This window comes from Bos mutus, chromosome 24 (genome assembly GCF_027580195.1).
Source record: "Bos mutus isolate GX-2022 chromosome 24, NWIPB_WYAK_1.1, whole genome shotgun sequence".
NCBI classification, from domain to species: domain Eukaryota; kingdom Metazoa; phylum Chordata; class Mammalia; order Artiodactyla; family Bovidae; genus Bos; species Bos mutus.
Genome location: NC_091640.1, coordinates 930366 through 949383, shown reverse-complemented (window position 1 = coordinate 949383; position 19018 = coordinate 930366). Strand labels below are relative to the sequence as shown.

Here is a 19018-nt window from a genome sequence, read left to right as displayed (position 1 = left end):
GCCGCGAGGGGTTAGGATGGCGCAGCAGGCACATCTCAGAATGTTTCTTCCAGGCTGAGGCCTTTTCCCTGAATCAGAGGTACATTTACAGTTTTGTGGAGCTGCCAGATTCATGCTGAAAATTTCCAACCTCAAACAATAATTTTAATTGTCTGTGTGTGACAGTATTTATTTTGTGAGCCATTCTAACTTTAAACTGCATGCAGCCGTGTTGCTGGCTCTGCCAGTGACTCAGGAACAAGTTATTCCCCAAGCCTGTTTTCGGCTGTACTCAATGCCGAGCGGCTCTGGGGCCTTGCCCTCTGGATGGTGAGGAGTGGACCTTTCGGTCCTCCTCCACTTCTCTGTCTGTTCCTCTGTGGATGGTGAGGAGTGGACCTTTCAATCCTCCTCCACTTCTCTGTCTGTCTCTCAGTCTCTTTCTGTTTTGATTTCCTGGGAGTCAGATGAACCTAACTTCTACCTGTTTTTCATCTGTTTCTCTTCTGTTCACAGCAAAGGACAGTCTTTTCACCTAGATGGACAGTATGTATAAGGGAACAGATTAGTACACTGCATGTTCTGAATGGAGACATGGTCTCCTCATGTGGGCCTGGTACCACTGCCCCGGGGGACCAGAGGTTCTGTGGTCTGATCTCTCCCTGCTCCTCTCGCAAACCTGCCTGCTGCTCCCTTGGTTCTGCGGGTCTTGGCTGCTGTGGATCATGGACATGGCGAGGTTGCTGCAAACCCATTGCCTTATCAGGCGCCCCCCATGTGTCAGGTGTGCTCACAGCTGGTTTGTGGGCAGAGGAAATGGGAACCAGCCTGCCCACTTCTCAGGTCAGGCTGATAGAGCTGTGATTTTTAAAAGATCTACCTTATTGGGGAGGTTAAATAATTTTTAAGCCTTTCATGAAGGAAGGAAAATATTTAGGGTCAAATGTGGAAGAGGTTTGCATTGTGTTCAGGAACCTCGTCGTGAGGAGCTGAGAAGGTCTGGGTGTCCGTCACAATTAGCTGGCCATAGGCTCTGCAGCTTTAACTGCTGCTCATGTGAGGACAATGACCTCACCGATGGGAGTTTCAGACCCAGCCGGAAGGACACGCCGCCCGTCTGTCTCAGGCCGGGTCCGTGGGCGCGGGGAGCCGTCCATGCCTCTAACGCTCCGTGTGTCCATTTCAGCCCGTCCCTGCCGGCTCTCGACTGGCAGCTGCCGTCACACTCAGGACCCTACGAGCTGAGGATCGAGGTGCAGCCCAAGTCCCACCACCGTGCCCACTACGAGACGGAGGGCAGCCGCGGGGCCGTGAAGGCATCAGCCGGGGGCCACCCCAGCGTGCAGGTACCTCTCCACTCCAACCAGGCCTGGCCCTGCTCAGGGAGGTGCCAGTTCAGCCCAGAGGCCACTCTGCGGCGACAGCCAACAGCTCTTTCTGTGTTCTTAAAAAAATCTTCACCTCTCAGCCAGTTTAGCTGAATATTTTATGCCCAGTTGAGTCCCAGTCTGCTCGGTACAGACAGGCAGATTGAGGGTGCACTGCCTGCAGCCCCTGTATGGCTGTAATGTGGGGAGGAGGCTTCTCTTCAGCGAGCTGCTGCGGGGGCAGGGGGCAGGCGATACCCCGGAGACCATGGGGTGACCACTGTAGGCCTGGGAGCGTTGGGAGGGCTCCATGGACAGTGGTGTTGGGGTGACCAGCCTGGGCCTGGGGGAGCTAGGAGGACCCCCTGGATGGTGTTGCTGGCAAGTGTTTTTTCACCAAGGAGGGCAAATGGCTCTAGCTTTTGCTTGTGACTCCTGGTGGGGGCTACAGGGACCTGGGCACAGCCAGGCAGCTGCTTTGTCCAGAGGGACGCTGCCCCGTACCCCCGTGGGTCCCTGAGCATGCCTGACTCAGAAAGGATGGGCAACAGAAGCCAAGGAGAGACAGCGTGCCCAAGGAGGTGCTCTGTGGCCAGTGGGCAGCGTGGGCTGGGGCTGCCACCTAGACTAGGCTCTTAACAGACTTGACCCTGGTGCTCTGTCACTTCAAGGTGTTCTGGAGTAGGAAGATCTTAAAGAGAATAAAAATAGCTTTGAAATAAGAGTGCTCCATTTTCCAGGACCTTTCTGTAACAATCTGTAAGAATGAACGTCCGGGGCTGGTCGAGCCACGGAGAAGCTTCTGCTCAGAATCCCCCTCGGTCTCTCGTCCGGCCGTGTGGCCCTTCGTCCCTGATTCCTGCCACGGGCGCTGCACAGCCAGACCACGTGCTGGGCACCTTGCACCCTGCGTGAGGACAGGCGGAGGCCTTCTGCCCTGGGGAGAGTCAGAACCCAATCTGAGGGCCCTCTGCCTGCCCCCAGCCCCGCGGGTACAGAGCCCCTCTGCCCGCCCCCTGCTCGGAACCATCCCCCAGCCCCCAGGCGTCCCTTCCCTGCCCACATTCCCGCCTCCCAGGGCTGCTCCCCAGATGTGGTCACGGTCCCTGTCCCCGAGCAGCCATCAGTAGAGGTCACCTTGGGCCACGTTCAGATTCGTCCCAAGCTAGGTCTGTCTGCACGGGTTCCGCTCCGGTTTGGAGTTTTCAGAGGCTGATTCTAAAGACTCTGCTTTCCTCTCTGAAGCCTGGGACCCTTGGAGGCAGTGGCTCCCAAAATGTGGTCCCTGACCTGCAGGGTCATCCTCGCCGTGCCCCTTTAAGATGCGTGTTCTCTGGCCTGCCCACCCCACTGGGGTCGGAGCTGGGCCCTGGGTCCGACATTGGGGCGCTGGCTGGGACTCGCCACTTGTCAGCTGGGAATGGAGGAGCAGGCACCTGCCACAGGATGTCAGGGCCAGGGCAGCGTGGTGGAGGAGGCTGGGAGTGGGGTGGGCTCTGGGCACCACTCCCCTGCACACACCTTGGGGGGCCAGCTTGCTTGGCTACAGGCCAGCATGCTGAGCTAGTGCTCAGGCCTCACCCGCCTTGCCACCGTTCTCCAGCCCCGGAGATAAACCTGAGCTCCCAGGTGGGCTGTCCTTGTGGACGGCAGCATTCAGTCACACGTGTGACACGACCCGCCGGGCCCTGCGCTGTGACCTGTGACAGTCCTACCGGACACACATTTGCCATCTTGTCCCCAAGAGCGGCAGGCCTCAAAGTCCCCCACCCCTGTCTACGCCCCCACTGTGACCCGAGCTCCCAGCCCTGTCATTTAGGGAATGGTGCAGGCCGGAAGGGGAGACAGCAGGCACTCCTTGTTTGTATTCTACTCCATTTAGATAAATAAAAATAAAGCTGGCGAGGGCAGGAGGGTGCAGGGACAAGTGGCCGTCCACCAACGCAGCAATCAGGGCCTGGAGTCTGCGGGATGATGTTGGGGCGATGTTCACAGCCACACACTCGTTGCCAATCAGTACCCACTTGGTTGGTGGCTTGACTTAGAAGCACAGCAGGGGCCCCATCAGTGCCCAGGCCATGGCGTTTCAGGTCCTCCCGGGCGGAGGCAGGTCAGCAGTGCCTGCATTTAGCCCAGTGGCATAAACATAGTGTTTACGGCCCCTCCTGCTTCGGCTTCCACTGGAAGAAAGTGCATCGCTGAATGGAAAAGACGTTACGTTACAGAGGCGAGGAAATAGCTGTTAAGTACAGAGAAGTGAAAATAAAGCAATGGAGAAGTAACAGCCGAATGCCCCCTCCCTCATAGGTTCTGTCGGCCAGGGGTGCTGTCCTGTAGGGCAGGGAGCCTCGTGCGGACTGGGCGCTGCTGAGACGCCAGGTGCGCGGCTGTGGCCCTGAGCGAGGGTGTCTGCATCCTCGGTGTGCTTTCCACGGTCCTGGGGATGTGCCCCCCCCCGGCCAGGGCCCCAGGCTCCCATCCCCACTGGGCAGGTGTCTGGGGCACAAATGCTATTACCTCTCAGTGTAGAGTAGAGAGAGCTGAGATGTTCTGGAGGAATTCTGTAACTTGAAACAGCGTTTAAAGTATCTTAAGCACGAAAGTGTTAGTTGCTCAGTCACGCCCGACTCTTTGTGACCCTATGGACTGTAGCCCAGCCTCCTTTGTCCATGGGATTCTCCAGGCAAGAGTACTAGAGTGGGCAGCCATTTCCTTCTCCAGGGGATCTTCCCGACCCAGGGATCCAACCCGGGTCTCCTGCATTTAAGGTGGATTCTTTACCATCTGAGCCACCAGGAAAGCCCCACCCAAGCATGAGTACCCCAAAATGACTCAAGTTCAGTGTGGGCGGAATGAGGGTGGCTGGTTCTGGGTGTAAACGGTGAGGCCCCTCCCGCACCGTGCAGCCGAGAGAGAGAGAGAGAGAGAGAGAGAGAGAGAGAGAGAGAGAGAGGAAAGCCGGCCCCACAGAAACGTCAGCCTCACCCGGCGAGTCCTCTGATCTCGAGGCAAAGAGAAGCTACGTGCAGGGCTGAGGCAGCAGGTAGGAAGAGGGGCTTTTAGGGTTTGTTTTCTTTTTCAGTTAGTGGACCACAAATTGGGTAAAAATAGAATCTGCAGATAATTATAAAACAAATGAAAATAGAAAACTCTCTTCGTTGCTGTGAAAGCCAGGTAACCACAAAGTTTTATTCTGCGCTGAGTTATTTTAGCACATCCTCCAACACAGCGGCTCCTCCCACCAGGGCGTCGCAGCCTCGGCCATGCCGATCCACACGTCGGGGGACCAGCTGCTCCCCCGGGCCCTTCTGCGGTCAGCTGGTCAGAGGGAAACCAGGCTTTTTTCCCAGAGCATCCAGGCTGTCAGTCAGACCTGCTGTCACGCGGAGCAGGAAGGAGGCCAGCGCACGTTTGGGCTGGACATGGGCTTTCTTGCCCGCCTAGGACACCTAGCTCATCGGGCCTGAATCTGCGTCCCCGTGCTTGTTGCGAAGTCAGAGGCCATGACCATGTGCAGGACGCAGGCCCCTCTGTGCCCAGATGTGGGGCAAGCTGCCCCCCTCGGCCCCTCCCCTGAATCTAGGAGACACGGTAAAAAACAGAACCTTCTTTCTAGGCAGAATCAGACTATAAGATTAGGAAAGGACTTCGTGTTTAGGGGACCTTGCCCCCCATTTTCATTTGGGGACACAGATGCGTGTGGGGCTTGGCCAGCGTCGCTCAGAGACTTGGGGGAGTGTTTCAGACCGTCTACCGCCCCGACTCTCCAGAGGCCCCTGCAGCCCTGGTGGGCGTGTCTGGCTGCTCTGGCAGCCCCTTTGGGTGCTGGCTCCTCAGGCAGGACCCCCGGCCACCAGCTGGGAGGCCCCTTTGGGTGCTGGCTCCTCTTCCCCGGGGCCTGGAGCTGGGTGGGCTCCGTCCGGCCTCAGCGAGGCCCACCGGCAGGCTCAGTGTGACAACGAAGCCAGGGCAACAGGGCCCCGGTTCTGGGTGACCTTTGTTGTGATGGAAACAGCGAGGAGGGGGCTGTGGGCGTCTCTGAACTTTACAGTCTTGCCTTTTTTTCTGTCAACAGTTCAGACACACGCACGCACACAGTGCTCCCCACTTCTGGCCTCTTGGCCAACGTCCAGGCCAGGGCGTCCGTCTTGCCTGCCCTCTGCACTGCCTCCCTGACACCCCGACCCAGTCCTGGGAGCAGACGGCCCTGCCGGAAAGGTCCCCAGTTCCAGCTGCCCCATGGGGCTGGGGAGAGACCTGGGGGGTCACCACTGACCTCTGACCCAGGGATCAGAGGAGGACGCTTCATTTACCCAGTTACCAAAATAGCCCAAGGGATAGCATCTAGCCCCACAGACAGCCAGGCCTCAGTGAATAATTAATAGGTCATGGAAACGTGAGACTCGGTGGGGCCTGTCAATTCCTGAACAGCACTTTAGTTTGTAACTTGTGTCCTTGTCCCTGTGAATGACCCGTGTAGCCCCTGTGTGGCCAGGTGAGCAGACGGGAGGCCCCAGTCCAGACGGCGGGGGCGGGGAGGCTGGGCTGCCCGGGGGGAGGGTCCTGGCCCCGCCTCATGCCGAGAGCGGCCCTCATGTTCCTTAGGGTGGCCGGCTTCTGGGCTCAAGTTTGCCCCTGAAGACTGTGACAGCTGACACCAAGGAAGGAACACACCAGGAAGCAGTCATTTTTTCCCAGATCATTAAAATCAGCGTGTCACGTGATCATCCCTTTTCATTTCACGTGGCACCCCTCCCCGCAACCACCACCTGCCCCAGGTACTAAAGCATCAGCATTTCAAGAGATGGGCTTCTGGGAGTGTCTCAGTACTGCGGCTAGACAGCAACGCTTCCTTCATCTGATGTTCTGGTGTGTTTTGTTTTACTCTGAACTTCACTCCGTTTTTTTTTTTTATTTGATTTGTTCTAAGTGGACATCTCTTTCTACTCTGGAGACAGGATCGTTTAACCTGAAACCAGAGTTTTCACAAAAGCCAGAGGAACAGACGCTAGTAGAAGAAATTCCGTTTGATCGCAAACCTCCTTGGGCCCGGCGGGGAACTGAGGGTCAGACCACCCGATGCAGCAGCCCGGCTCCCCTCCGCCCTGGGGGCCCAGACGCCACTTGGACGCGGGTCTGACCCGGCCTCCCTGCAGCAAAACCCCACTAAGCTGCCCTTGCAGTGAATCAGTCTTTCACGGGGCCGCAGGGCAGGGGCGCCTGCCCTCCACTCTTCCTGCAGCTCCCAGGCAGGTGGTGTTTCCCTCCTGCCCTTCTTTCTCGGCCACGTGCACAGACCTGGACGGTCTCCCTCTTCGCAGACACACCTGTGCCGTGGGAGCTACTGCTGTTGGGCGGGCTCTGCAGAAGCTCTGGGCCCCGTTCAGCCCCTGCAACATGTGGTCATTGTCTGTGCCGAGCAGGGGATTGCCATTTGTACTCCTGCCGAAGCAAAGAGGTGCCCACTCACGAGGTCACAGGGCACCAGCACGAGAATGCGTGAGGTAGCCAGTGAGAACAACAGAAACGAGGGCTGGGATTTGCGGCCGCTGCTGACGCCGCAGACACTGAGCAGCGCCTGGGGAGCAGGGACGCCCCAGGCCCCGGCCGGACCCCACGCCAGGTGCCCCCGGCACTACCCCTCCTCCTGCTGTGCTGTGCTCATGGGCCTGTTTTTGTGGGGGGCTCCGGGTGGGAAGGCGCTCGCCCCCGAGCACTGCCCCTGCCCCGCGTGCAGCCGGGCAGTCGGAAGCACCCCGTCCACACACTCCAGGTGGGGCAGCACGGTCTTCACTGAGCTGGGCCCTCCGTCTCCTCTCCCTCGAGAGCCACTGGGCTCTGGGCTGCGGGACAGCCGTCTACTCTGCGTCGGCTCAGGTGGCCAGCCCCGCCCTATGTAGGCCGGGCCCCACCCAGCAGGACCCACAGTCCTGCCCTAGCTGCTGTGTGGCAGCCATCCCCTCCACGGCACCCGATGCCAGGGCTGGGGCTGGCCTGGCAGCAGGCCGATGACGGGCGTGTGGGCATCTGGCGGGCAGTGCCCTTGGCCTCTCGGCACCTCCATCAGCCCTCTTGCCTGGCCCAACCCACGGCGCCTCTGGGTCACTGGTGGCAGACCCACAATCCAGGCTCGGCCTCCAGAGTCACACCTCTGCCCACCCAAACCCCTGGGGAGTGGCCACTGCCCCCATCCATCGTGCAATATTTACAGTGAGTTCAGAGAGGTTGTCCTGAGGAACGAGGGCTCGGGTCACAGCGTCGGCCCCGCCCACCCAAGGTCTGGTCTGCAGGGAGCTAACCTCACGTGGGGGGCGGGGGGCCGTCCTTCCTCCCAGGCCATGGAGGACGCGAGACACCCTGAGGGGAAGCCCTCTTGCAGATTTGGAGGCCGAAAGCTCACACGGCAGTCTCTCAAGTTAATCCAGTACTGGGAAAATTTCGGTTAAAAAAGGTGGAACCAGCTTGTGAACTGGAGTTTTTCTTCCTGCAGAGCTCCTTTGGGTATTGCATGAAGATGCAAATTTTACATCTGGGTTAAATGCATAATTTCCCTTTAAATTGCCTGCTTGACTGTGTACTAGGATCCCTGCTCGGTATATGTTTGTACCAACTGGAAACTTAGTTGAAAGTAATTTCACTCAATTAAACTAGTCCTTTGTTTGATGACGCTGCTGCCACTGTGTGTGCTGTGGGAATTTCAGCGTCCGGTAAATTTGGCCTCAATCATTCCTCACCTGTCATCCTGCCGTGTAAGTGCTGAGCTGAGCGCAGCAGCTAAAAACAAACATCTCTGTGTGTAGAAAACTCACTAGCTCTCGTACCTTGAAAATGGAATAATACATCCAGTTTAGTTTAAGTTGAAGCAAAGAGAGGTCATTGCTATGACAGGTAATTTTATAAATATTATTTTGACAGATACTATAAGGTGCCAGGGGCAGAAAACTCATGCAGTGGAACATGTGAAGTATTTAAATGACTTCTCTTAAAATGAGCTTCATGTTTTAAATAATAGATGTTTACCTCCCAGGTTAAGCCTTAAATATTCCCATTTTCACTGAAATGGCATGTTTTTAAAAAGGCAGCGTTGTACCCACAATGCACTGCCTACCGGCAGAGCCAAGCCCCAGAGTGAGTCCTGTGGGATTCGAAGTTGTTGCTGTCAGACCGTCTGACCCCGGCCAGACCACGTGCCGCCCTGGGGCCCCTCCTGACACAAGGAACACGCCGTGGCCACGCATGAGCAAGTCTTGGTCAAAGCCTCGCCTACATATTCTTGTATTAAATGTCACAGAATGTAATACTGAGAGGCAGGATTCGTCTCTTCCTCAGTCTCTGATTTTATTCACGTTTCCTGTTGTGAAAACCTAGGTCGAGTCCAGCACAGATTGCTCAGGAAACTCGTTAGTTTGGCAGAAGACGGGACTCAGGCTCCCCAGCAGGGAGGAGAGCGCCGGGCGGGCCGGGGGGATTTGGCAGAAGACTGGACTCGGGCTCCCGAGCACAGAAGAGAGCAGCTGGGCGGGCCGGGGGGCCAATCCTGCTTCCCAGCACCCTTCCCGACTCAGCACTGTGCTCAGAGACTCTCGTGGGTCCATCTAGGAGAGTGCACGTCCGCCCTGGTGGGCAGAGCGTGCGGTTCCTGCAGAATTAACCTTGTCAGCAGGACCCACCATCAGGAGTTGGCAGCCCCAGCAGGTTCTCTGTGTCGATGGCCTCAGAGGTGGGAGAGGCCCCATGTCAGCCTCTGTCCATGCAGCAGGCCGGGAGGACAGCGAGTGGACGTTAGGTCTCTGAGTAAACTTAGGCTCTTGCCAGCTCTCTTCTTGCTGTGGACACTTGGGGACCAGCCACAGGCCTGAGACCAGTTCACTCCCTCTGCTCACTGCCCATCGGGCACACGTCTGGTCCGTACGGGTCAGACCCTGTGGGTCAGAATGAACACAAGATTGTTCTAATAGGAAAGACCCACTTTGAAAACAAGCACACCCATAGGTGCCTGGGGCCGTGTCACAGACAGAGACGATAAAAACAGGGAAGTCTGATGCCTGAAACTGCTGCTCCTGCCAGGAAATAAGATCTTTAAGCAACTCCAGGGTCCCAGAGAGAGTCTGGAGAGCACGTGTGCACATGTCAGCCTGTGAGCATGCATGTGCGGCGTGTGCATGTGTGCACACCCGTCCTATGTGCACGCCCGACCTGTGTGCACGCCCAACCTGCATCCTCGTCTCCATAAGATCTCACAGTGATGCTCAGATGCCCCGGGAGCCACTCTGCAGCCCATGACATTTAACAAACACAGGCTGTTAAATGTTACTTGGGTGCTACAGACCGTTCCCCAGAGACGTCCACCGACGCCAGTCCCCGGTGCTGGGAGTCTCAGCTGCCGGACGCTCACCTGAAGCTGTAAACTCGTTCACTGGGGCCGCGATCCAGCCGCAGTCAGAGCTGGGCTCGGTGGCCTGTGGTCTCGTATTGTCTGTTGTAAGGCTGTGCAGACCATGTCTGCTGGAAGACGGGGCTGGATGGACAGAGCCATGAGGCTACGCGAGCCCCGCCCTGATGAGGTGCCGTGCGGATCCCTCTCTGGCCCGGCTCTTGGCCTGATGCCCCGGCTCATCCTCCCACGTGGGGGGTGCGCAGCCCCGGCACTCTTCTTGATGAGTGTGCGTGACTCTCAAGAGTGGCCTGTCATTGTTTGGATTCTCTTCTGAGGCTTCAGAATTTACAAGTGACTTCATCTCTTAATTAAGTGAAGTCAGTGCAGTAGCTGGGTCTTTGTCAGCGCGTCTTGATGGACGGTTTGCTGCTGGTTTTAACCACACTGGAAGCAGCACACGCTCACTTCTCTGGGCTGAAGAGAGACTCGTTCCTCACTGTGGGGTCAGGAGAGCTGGGGAGGCCACAGCCGAGGGCGGGAACGAGGTGGACGCTGCTAACTGGGTGTCGTGGAAAGAAGTGGAAACCAGCCAGGGAAGCAAGCAGTGGGATCTCTGCAAGGAGGAGCGAGACACGGGGCAGAGAAAGTGCCGGAGCCTGGCGCCAGACCTGCCAATGAAGTTCCGGCTCATTTGTCTCTGGACCTTCAGCTTCCATTCTGACATCCCAGCTTGGAAAAAGTGAGCCCTAGAAACAGCAAGCAGGGTCTTGGACATGGAGGTCAGCTGCTGCTGGACCTGGAAGTGTCCCGTTTCTGCAGTCACTGATCCTGTCCCCCTTGTGTGTCTGAGAACTGTCTGCATTTAGTCCGCCTCCAAACAGTCCCAAGTCCCAAGCCGGCACTGCCTGGAAGTTCTCGGTCGTCTAGCCTGGCCTCCTGCCCTGTGGCTGTGGAGTGACTGTCAGGACTTCTCACAGGACAGAGGTGGAGCCTGGATGGCAGGGCGGGGACTGATCCCCCTGAAGCCTCATCTAAGCAGGGGCTTTGGGGCTCATGTATCAGCCGGACCTGAGAACAACCCCACTGCAGGGCCAGTTCTTCTGTGGTTTCCGCCCAGGGAGCAGGGTCGGCCAGAGGGTGGGTGGCTATGCCCTCACCCTTATGGAAGCAGTGACCGACAGCCTTCTTGACTGCACTGGTCTGGCTCATTGAACTGCCTGTTGTCTGAACTGCTACCATGAGTCCAAGGAGCAGTGATGACAGCCCGCAAAGGGGAGAGCAGCCCACTGTGCCCCCTGAGCCTATGTCGGCAGCTACACTCCTGGGGCCTGTGTCGGGACCCTGGCAGGTCCCCGCTTCTGCAGGAGGGGGATCGGCACAGGGGCTGACCCTGCGCTGCCTGCTTGCTTTGGATTTGCCTTTTGAGGATGGCCTGCCATAAACAGGATGGAAGGCAAATCCAGTGCTCTTCTGAGAGGGACTCTCACTGAGGGGTACGGGGGAAGCGAGGCGGGGACTCCACCTGAGGTCTGTCCAGGAGCAGCTGGTGAAGGTCCTGGGAGCGGCACTTACCCCCAGCTCCTGGTGCAGAGTCAGCTTGTTGTGTATCTGGAGCCCAAGACTGATGGGTTTTATGCCCACACAAGACCATGTGCCCAGCATACAATTGAAATGGCCGTGTACAGCCCCCCCCCACCACCTCCCATGTGGGATCTGAAGCTGGCAGAAGACAGGCTGCGACCTGGGGCTCATGGGACAGGCCCCAGGGTCCCATGCACCCGCAGCCTGCCGGGCAGATGTCGGGTGTGTCTGATTTGGAGCATCCTGTTTCTGGTTAGGACAGGACTGAGTAGGAGAAAGTGGGTCGAGTCCTATTGGGTGCATGTCTGAATTCATCGGGGGTGGGCTTGTGTGGAGGGGCTTGGCCTCATGAGATGCTTGTGTCCACACGCGTGGGCAGAGGAGTCTCTGGACGAGGCCATGGCCCGGAGACCCCAGCTTTCCTCCCCACCTGCCCCTCGTGGGGCCCCTGTTGCCGTCCTGAGACGCAAGCAGATGCGTGCAGGTGTGTACGGCCCTTGTGTGCGCTCGTGTTCCAGCATGGGCAACCGGGTGTTCAACACCGACTCACGAGGTGTCCATCCCAGAAGGGGGCGGGGGCCCGGCCTCGGGCCACGAGCGGGGAGCGAGGCGGGCGCGGCGTGGGCGCGGCACTCACGGCCCCGCTCCTCTGCCCGCAGCTGCACGGCTATGTGGAGAGCGAGCCGCTGACCCTGCAGCTCTTCATCGGCACGGCGGACGACCGGCTGCTGAGGCCACACGCCTTCTATCAGGTGCACCGGATCACGGGCAAGACCGTGTCCACCGCCAGCCACGAGGCCGTCGTCTGCAGCACCAAGGTCCTGGAGATCCCGCTGCTGCCGGAGAACAACATGCGCGCCACGTAAGCTCGCTGCGGGCCGGCCCTCGGAGGGAAGGGGAGTCCTCCTCACACTTCCACTTTGCTTAACACCTCAGGAAACTTTACAAACATTTACGACGGCAGACTTGTTTCCTTCTGGGGTTTTCATGTTGCCACTCAGTTCACAGCTATGCGAGCCCCCTCTGTGTACAAACATGGCACCCACTTTTTCTTTTTTCTAAACTTTTCATTTTGTATTGGGGTATAGCTGATGAACAATGTTGTGATAGTCTCGGGTGAACAGCAAAGGGACTCAGCCATACACATACATGAAGTCATTCTCGCCTGACCCCCGCCCCCACCCCTGCATGGCACCCTTTTCTTTCTGAAAGCTCTGTGAAAGCCAGAAGAGTGGTTAAAACGCTGCTCATGGTGAAGCATTATGGAGACCAGCATGTCTGGGTTGTTTTCACTGAGGGTTTCTGCTGATGTGACCAGCTGGAACATGCAGGTCAGGCCTGGCTCTTTGGTGTAGAGGTGACTCTGTTAGCAAGCTACAGAGTCTTCTTCTCGGGTCCAAGTGGGGTCCCTGCTTGTGGCCTCATTAACTGAGTGATCACAGTGTGCCCTGCCCTTCACTCCCGAGCTACACATGCAGCAGAGAAAGGGGACAGGGTTGTCCCTCTAGACTTGCCCTCTCCTGGGGGCCTCTGTGGGCGCAGAATGGAGCCTCAACACCCTGTGTGTCTAGATAAACACGTAAGGCAGCAGTTCATTAACACAGGGTTCTCGGGGGGTGTCTGTGGGGGCGACCTCGAAGCAACTTTGCAGGGAAACAGCAGGTGGGAAGGCCCTGCGCCCAGGTGGGTTTGGGGTGTCCCTCGGAGGAGAAGGAGCCCAGGGCCGTGGCTGGGGAGGGAGGGTGTGGGAAGCCACAGTGTGGGCTTGTGTGGGGTGTTGATCAGTCGTTTCTAAGTAGCTCCTAAACCCTCTACGTTGTAAACAAAGAGAAAGCCTTCTCTCTGTGTTGGCTTTTCAGGGATTTGAGGGGATTCATTCTAAGTTTCCCAAGGACCAGGAGCGGGGCTGACGGCTGGGAGACCCTGCTGGTCCCTCCAGCAGCTGCAGCTCTGACTCCGGTGGCTGCGTTTACTCCATGAAATACCCTTCAGGCCAGGACACCTGGGCCAGTCTTCCCAGCACTCTGGGCCAGGCTGTGGTCCCGACCTTCAGGCCCCGTGCTGCCTTGTCTGTGTGCGTCTGACGGAGGGAAGGGCTGGTTTCCATCTGACAAGTTGCCTGTGGATTGTTGTGCTGGAGACTGGTGTTGGATGGAATCATTAAGTTAAATGAAACTAGAGGAAATCACACGCTGCTGCTGCTAAGTCGCCTCAGTCGTGTCCAACTCTGTGCGACCCCATAGATGGCAGCCCACCAGGCTTCCCCGTCCCTGGGATTCTCCAGGCAAGAACACTGGAGTGGGTTGCCATTTCCTTCTCCGGTGCATGAAAGTGAAAAGTGAAAGTGAAGTCGCTCAGTCGTGTCCGACTCTAGCGACCCCATGGACTGCAGCCCACCAGGCTCCTCTGTCCATCGGATTTTCCAGGCAAGAGTACTGGAGTGGGGTGCCATTGCCTTCTCTGGAAATCACATGAGGCCCTAGCAAATCCAGGATCCTGAGCTGAGGGGGGACACTCCCAGAATCTTGGGGAAGGAGGTTTTCGGAGCCCGCCCTGGGAGACATCCTCTGGGGTGTCCACACCTGCCCACTGCGGCGGGCCCTGAGCGAGTGGGGCTCTGCCTGCTTGAGACCTGGGTGCATGAGGGGCTGGCTTGTCCTGCTCCTTTGCCGCCCCCCCACTTGATGGGTGGACTTGGGGCTGTCCTGACAGGTGAGTGGGTGTCAGGCAGGGCTAGGGACTGAGGCAGGCACTCCTATCTCACAGCATCGACTGTGCTGGGATCCTGAAGCTCAGGAACTCCGACATCGAGCTGCGCAAGGGGGAGACGGACATCGGGAGAAAGAACACGCGGGTGCGGCTGGTCTTCCGCGTCCACATCCCGCAGCCCAACGGCCGGACGCTGTCACTGCAGGTGGCCTCCAACCCCATCGAATGCTGTGAGTGCCCCGCCCCGTGTCCAGGCCGAGGGCCAGTCCCGCCGGACCCTTCCCTTCCCACAGCCCACAACATTCTGCCCCGCCCCAGGGGGTGTGCTGTGTCGCAATCCCCATCCTCACAGCTCGCCTGCCTGCCGCCTCGGGGAGCATCCTGGTTCATTCCTTTGTCTCTGACCTGAACGTCAGTCAGATATCTTTGACGGCCCCTCCCTCACGGCCCCCTCTGCCCCGCAGCCCCTCCCTCACAGCCCACCGTGGCCCCTCCCTCACGGCCCCCTCTGCCCCGCAGCCCCTCACAGCCCGCCGTGGCCCCTCCCTCACGGCCCCCTCTGCCCCGCGGCCCTCCCTCACAGCCCACCGTGGCCCCTCCCTCACGGCCCCCTCTGCCCCGCGGCCCCTCCCTCACAGCCCACCGTGGCCCCTCCCTCACGGCCCCCTCTGCCACGTGGTCCACTCTCGCTGGACCCTCCTGTCCAGTCTCCAGATGGCCATCCCCAGGCCATGGACTCTGCTACGGGTGGCTCCAGCTTTCTGACCTATGGTCTATCCCCGTGAGAAGGAGCAGGCCCCTCATCTCAGGTCTTCTGGTCACTGGGGAGGGCTATGTGAGGACCCTGGCGACTGGGGGCTATGTGAGGACCCCAGTCACTGGGGGCCGCAGAGTGTATCTTCGCTGTTGCTGCTACACAGACCTCTGCCTCATATCCCGATTTTGGCCGCCTGTGCCCTCAGCCCTTGAGAGCCCACCATGGACAGCCCTCCACATTCGACTTTAGCCTGGGGTGCCTTGCTCTGTGGGCCCCCCACCCAGTTAGACCCGGGGATTGCCCTGTTGCTGCTGGTGGGCAGGCTGTGTCCCCCCTCACCTGCAGGACTCCCCACAGCTTCCCCAGGGCCTTCAAGGGTGATTACTCTAGCAGAACACGTTCACTCCCACAGAGTCACACACACACACTCACATGTGTACGCACACACGTCTCTGCGTGGACCAGTCAGAGGCATGCTGCCTTCCCTTTGACAATGCGTCGTGGGTGGGCCAGCTGCCCAGGAGGGGCTGGGGCGGTGTGGGTGGACCAGCCCTCCCGGGAGGGGTCTCCCTGGCTCACTTCTTGCTGCACCCCCACAGCCCAGCGCTCGGCCCAGGAGCTGCCCCTGGTGGAGAAGCAGAGTGCGGCCAGCGGCCCCGTCCTCGGAGGGAAGAGGATGGTCCTCTCCGGCCACAACTTTCTGCAGGACTCCAAGGTCATTTTTGTGGAGAAAGCACCAGGTATTTCCTCTTAAAACCAGCATCGAGTGCTTGCTGTTTGGGCGCCGGCAGAGGTTGGCTGGCGGGAGAGGGTACCATGCACGGTCCCAGAGCTTCCTCACGTGGCTTTGAGGGGCTGCCGGTGTGGGGCCTGCATCTGCCCAGCTAGCAGGTGCCTCCTCAGGGGCTCCAACCAGCTCTTGCTGGTCTTTGGCTTTCTCAGAACCGCAGACCATCCTAGGCAGGTATCCAGTTGTGCAATGGGCACAGAAGCCATGGGGGACCCCACTGGGGCCCAGAGACGTTTCTGTGCCACTCGTTCTGGTGGCACAGCGCCCCGCAGTGCAGAAGGAGACACTGGTTGCTTTCAATGATGGTGCCCCTTGGGGCCACAGCCACTCGTGTGTGTGTGTGCACACGTGTCATGGACCTGTGTGTGTGCATGCGGGTGTATGCTTGCACATGGACCTGTGTGTGTATGCTCCTTTGCAGGTCTGAAGGGAAAGGCTCTCTGCTCTCTGGTGTCTGGGGAACCAGGCGACCAGCCTATTACTGAGCTGCAGGATGGATGCAGGGGGTTAGGGGTAGGGGTGGGAGTAGGGCTGGGGGAAGCCCGGCTCCTGTCCCAGGGCTGCCCAGCCCTACCCGGCCCGCATGGTCATAAGGGTGAGCGTGCGGCCTCACCTCTCTCACACCCTGGGGTGTGTTTGTAGAGCACGTTCTCTGTGGGGAGCTGGCCTGAGGGGGTGCCCCTGCCCACAGGCTGGGAGGGAGTGCCCGCAGGCCAGGTTCTGGAGCCAGTTGCCCAGCCGCTCCTCTGAGCCCCAGTCCAGCTCTCGAGCCCAGGGCAGGGCCCCTGCTGCTGACCGCAAACCACGGAGACTCTCAGCCTCCGTAATGGAGTTGATTTTGTACAGTCTGCAGGAAACTTAAGTGCTTCAGTCAAAACGGGCTTGAGAGTCTTTCACATTGACCTCATTCTGCCTGCACCATTGTGCCTGTGATTGGAAATTGTTTTACAGGTGGGAGAAGACCCGCCTGAGTACAGTGGTGGGGGAAGAATTCGCACTACCAGAACGCCCCTCTTTGGAGGAGGTGAATTTTGAAATAATTTCAGCATTTGTGTTCTAAATGTGTGCGTGGGCACCCCCTCCCAGCCTGTGGGCGGCGGGGTCCTCACCGCACTCGGAGATGTGTGTAGTGGGAGCTGGCCAGCGCCCCGGGCTCTTTCCTCGAGCAGTCAGCCCTGACCTCGACCTGGGTGCCATGATGGGACCGTGAGGCGTCTCCCAACCTCCTCAGCCGATCGTGGACGGGGGCGGGCTCCTCGGTCATGGCGGCCTGGTCCCCGGTCTGCACGGTGGCCGTCCGCCTGCAGCTGGAAGCCGAGTTCCGGGCGCCTGGCTGTCAAGGTCGCTGGGCTCCCGGCTCCCTGGCCCCAGGCGGGCTCAGTGCTGCTGTCACCCGCTGCCACGCTGGCCTGTTCCCAGCCTGCTGTCTCCTGCAGCATTTCCATGTCTGGCGGGCAGAGGGCAAGAAACCAGTAAGTGGGTGGAGACCAGACATCCCGCAGACACGTGGTGCGTCATGACAAGTACAGTGTAAACACGCAGCTGTGCGTCCTGTCACACTGCGTCTGCGTCTAAACCAAGTTGCCGGCACATTTGCACACACGTCCACGCCAGTCCCGTGTGTCCAGCGTGCATTCTTAGCCGAGCACACGTGCTTCCTGATGAGCCTCAACAGTTACTGGGCTTTTCTTGGTTGATTTTGGGGCGAGAAACCACTAAAGTCAATTTAGACTGAAAGCCTGGTCATCCTTTAGGCTCCTGAGGAGGTGCCTGGTGTGCTGGAAGATTCGGTCTTTAGCCCCTACTTGGAGGCAGCAAGGCTGGCATGTGAGTGGTGAGGCTGGTCCAGGAGCTGCTGGCTGTGGGCAGGAGCAGGACTGTGGCCGGCCTGTCGCATGTCAGACGCTGGGTGAGGTGGGTGTCTGGTCACCGTGTCGCCTCAGCTGCTCTGAGCAGTACTTGGAGTTTCTTAAGTGTTTCAAGATTCCTCCTGGCCAGGGCTGGCTGTCACCTGTGCCTACCTTGTGTGACCAAGCAGGGTCCCTGAGGAAGATGGCCCTCAGGACATGGGAGCGAGGCTCCTCCCATGGTCAGGGGACCCCTCAAAAAGAGCCGCGAAGCAGCCGCTCTCATCTCTGAGATGTTCGTGTTCTCAGCTGCGTTCGTGGTGAGACTCTCCAGAACCACCCTGTAATTCTGCTCAGGGTTTAGTGTCCAGCAAGAAGCCACAGGGCCTTCCCTTCAAGGAGGAAAGCTGTGGCCTCTGAGCCAGATGCCACCTCCCGCAGTGGACGTCCCTGAGCATGGGGCCTGGGACAGACTCACTGGGAGGCCTGGCAGGAGCAGGATGCTGAGATGCTCCCCCCACCCCACTGTCTCTTGCTGGAGGTCAGGGGGCTCTGTTCAGACTTATGCATGAGGGATATACTTGCACATGTGCGAACATTAAAAACACATAAAAAACATTTAAATACGAGGACACGAAGAGAGTGCCTACATGGAGGGGGATCGGGAGAGACCAGGGATTTGGAGCTTGCACCGCCATGAATGTTACCAGGTTCTCGACTGTGATGCTTAAAGTCAGTGATGTGTAGCCCAGCCTTTCCATGCGGTTCCTAGAAACTGTGAAGCTCAGCAGACCTCACCAGAGCTGGTGGCTTCAGCAGGCAACATGGTCCGCTGCAGCTTGTGTGTGGCTGGGCACGGGCGTGGTCCGTGCATCCAGTGGACATCCCAGTGGACACTGTGCCTCCTCAAGGCCCAGACTCGAGGGGGACCCCTTGGCACTGAGGCTCAGGCAGGTCCCATCTGCCCAGGCTCAGGGCTAAACCACCCAGGGTGCAGACTTGGAGGATCATCGGGTTCAGTGTGACCGCCAGCTACACGACCAGACCACCTCTCTGCCAGACCTGTTCACACCTATTACTGAGGTCCCAAACCCCACGTGGTCACAGACCTAGAAGAGAACATCATGTCCTCAGTCCTAAATCCTTGCAACAGAAGCAGGACTTGTTTCCTGCAGGGAAGGCCTGCCACTGCCCAGGATTGACCATCAGGAAACAGCGCTGATCCTCAGTGGGTGGAAAAGAGCAGCAGCCAGGCCCCTCTGGTCCTCAGGAGGCTTTTTCTCACTTTGGGCCTCGGAGCCAAGTGGTCCTCCCACGACCCTGAACTGAATGTTTTCAGCAGTCTTGGGGGGTTTTGTTTCCCAAGTGCCTTCAATGCAGATGATAGGCGGGCGGGGCCCTGCTGGGGCCGGGGGCCATGGCATCCTATTCCCGGCTCTCCCATGGTCAGGGGACCCCCTTGCAGGGGGCCACCCTGCAAGGTCCTCCAAGTGTCCCGTGAGGGCATCAGAACATCACCCTCTGAAGGCCAGAGGGTGCCCGTCCTACTTGTCGCTCGCCGTGGACGGCTGTTGGTGTCACGCATAATGCGCAGTGGGTCTGTGTGCGGGC

General features: G+C 58.7%; 1 protein-coding gene across 3 annotated transcripts in view; it reads left to right on the top strand.

The window, feature by feature from the left end:
* The window catches only part of NFATC1 (nuclear factor of activated T cells 1), an 88756-nt gene that overhangs the window by 23044 nt on the left and 46694 nt on the right, over window positions 1-19018 (top strand). For all 3 annotated transcript variants that reach the window (XM_070361843.1, XM_070361844.1, XM_070361845.1), the window contains exons 3-6: window positions 1166-1325; window positions 11964-12166; window positions 14071-14243; window positions 15370-15510. In XM_070361843.1, the coding sequence (XP_070217944.1) occupies window positions 1166-1325; window positions 11964-12166; window positions 14071-14243; window positions 15370-15510 (677 nt within the window). The remainder of the gene's footprint in view (window positions 1-1165; window positions 1326-11963; window positions 12167-14070; window positions 14244-15369; window positions 15511-19018) is intronic.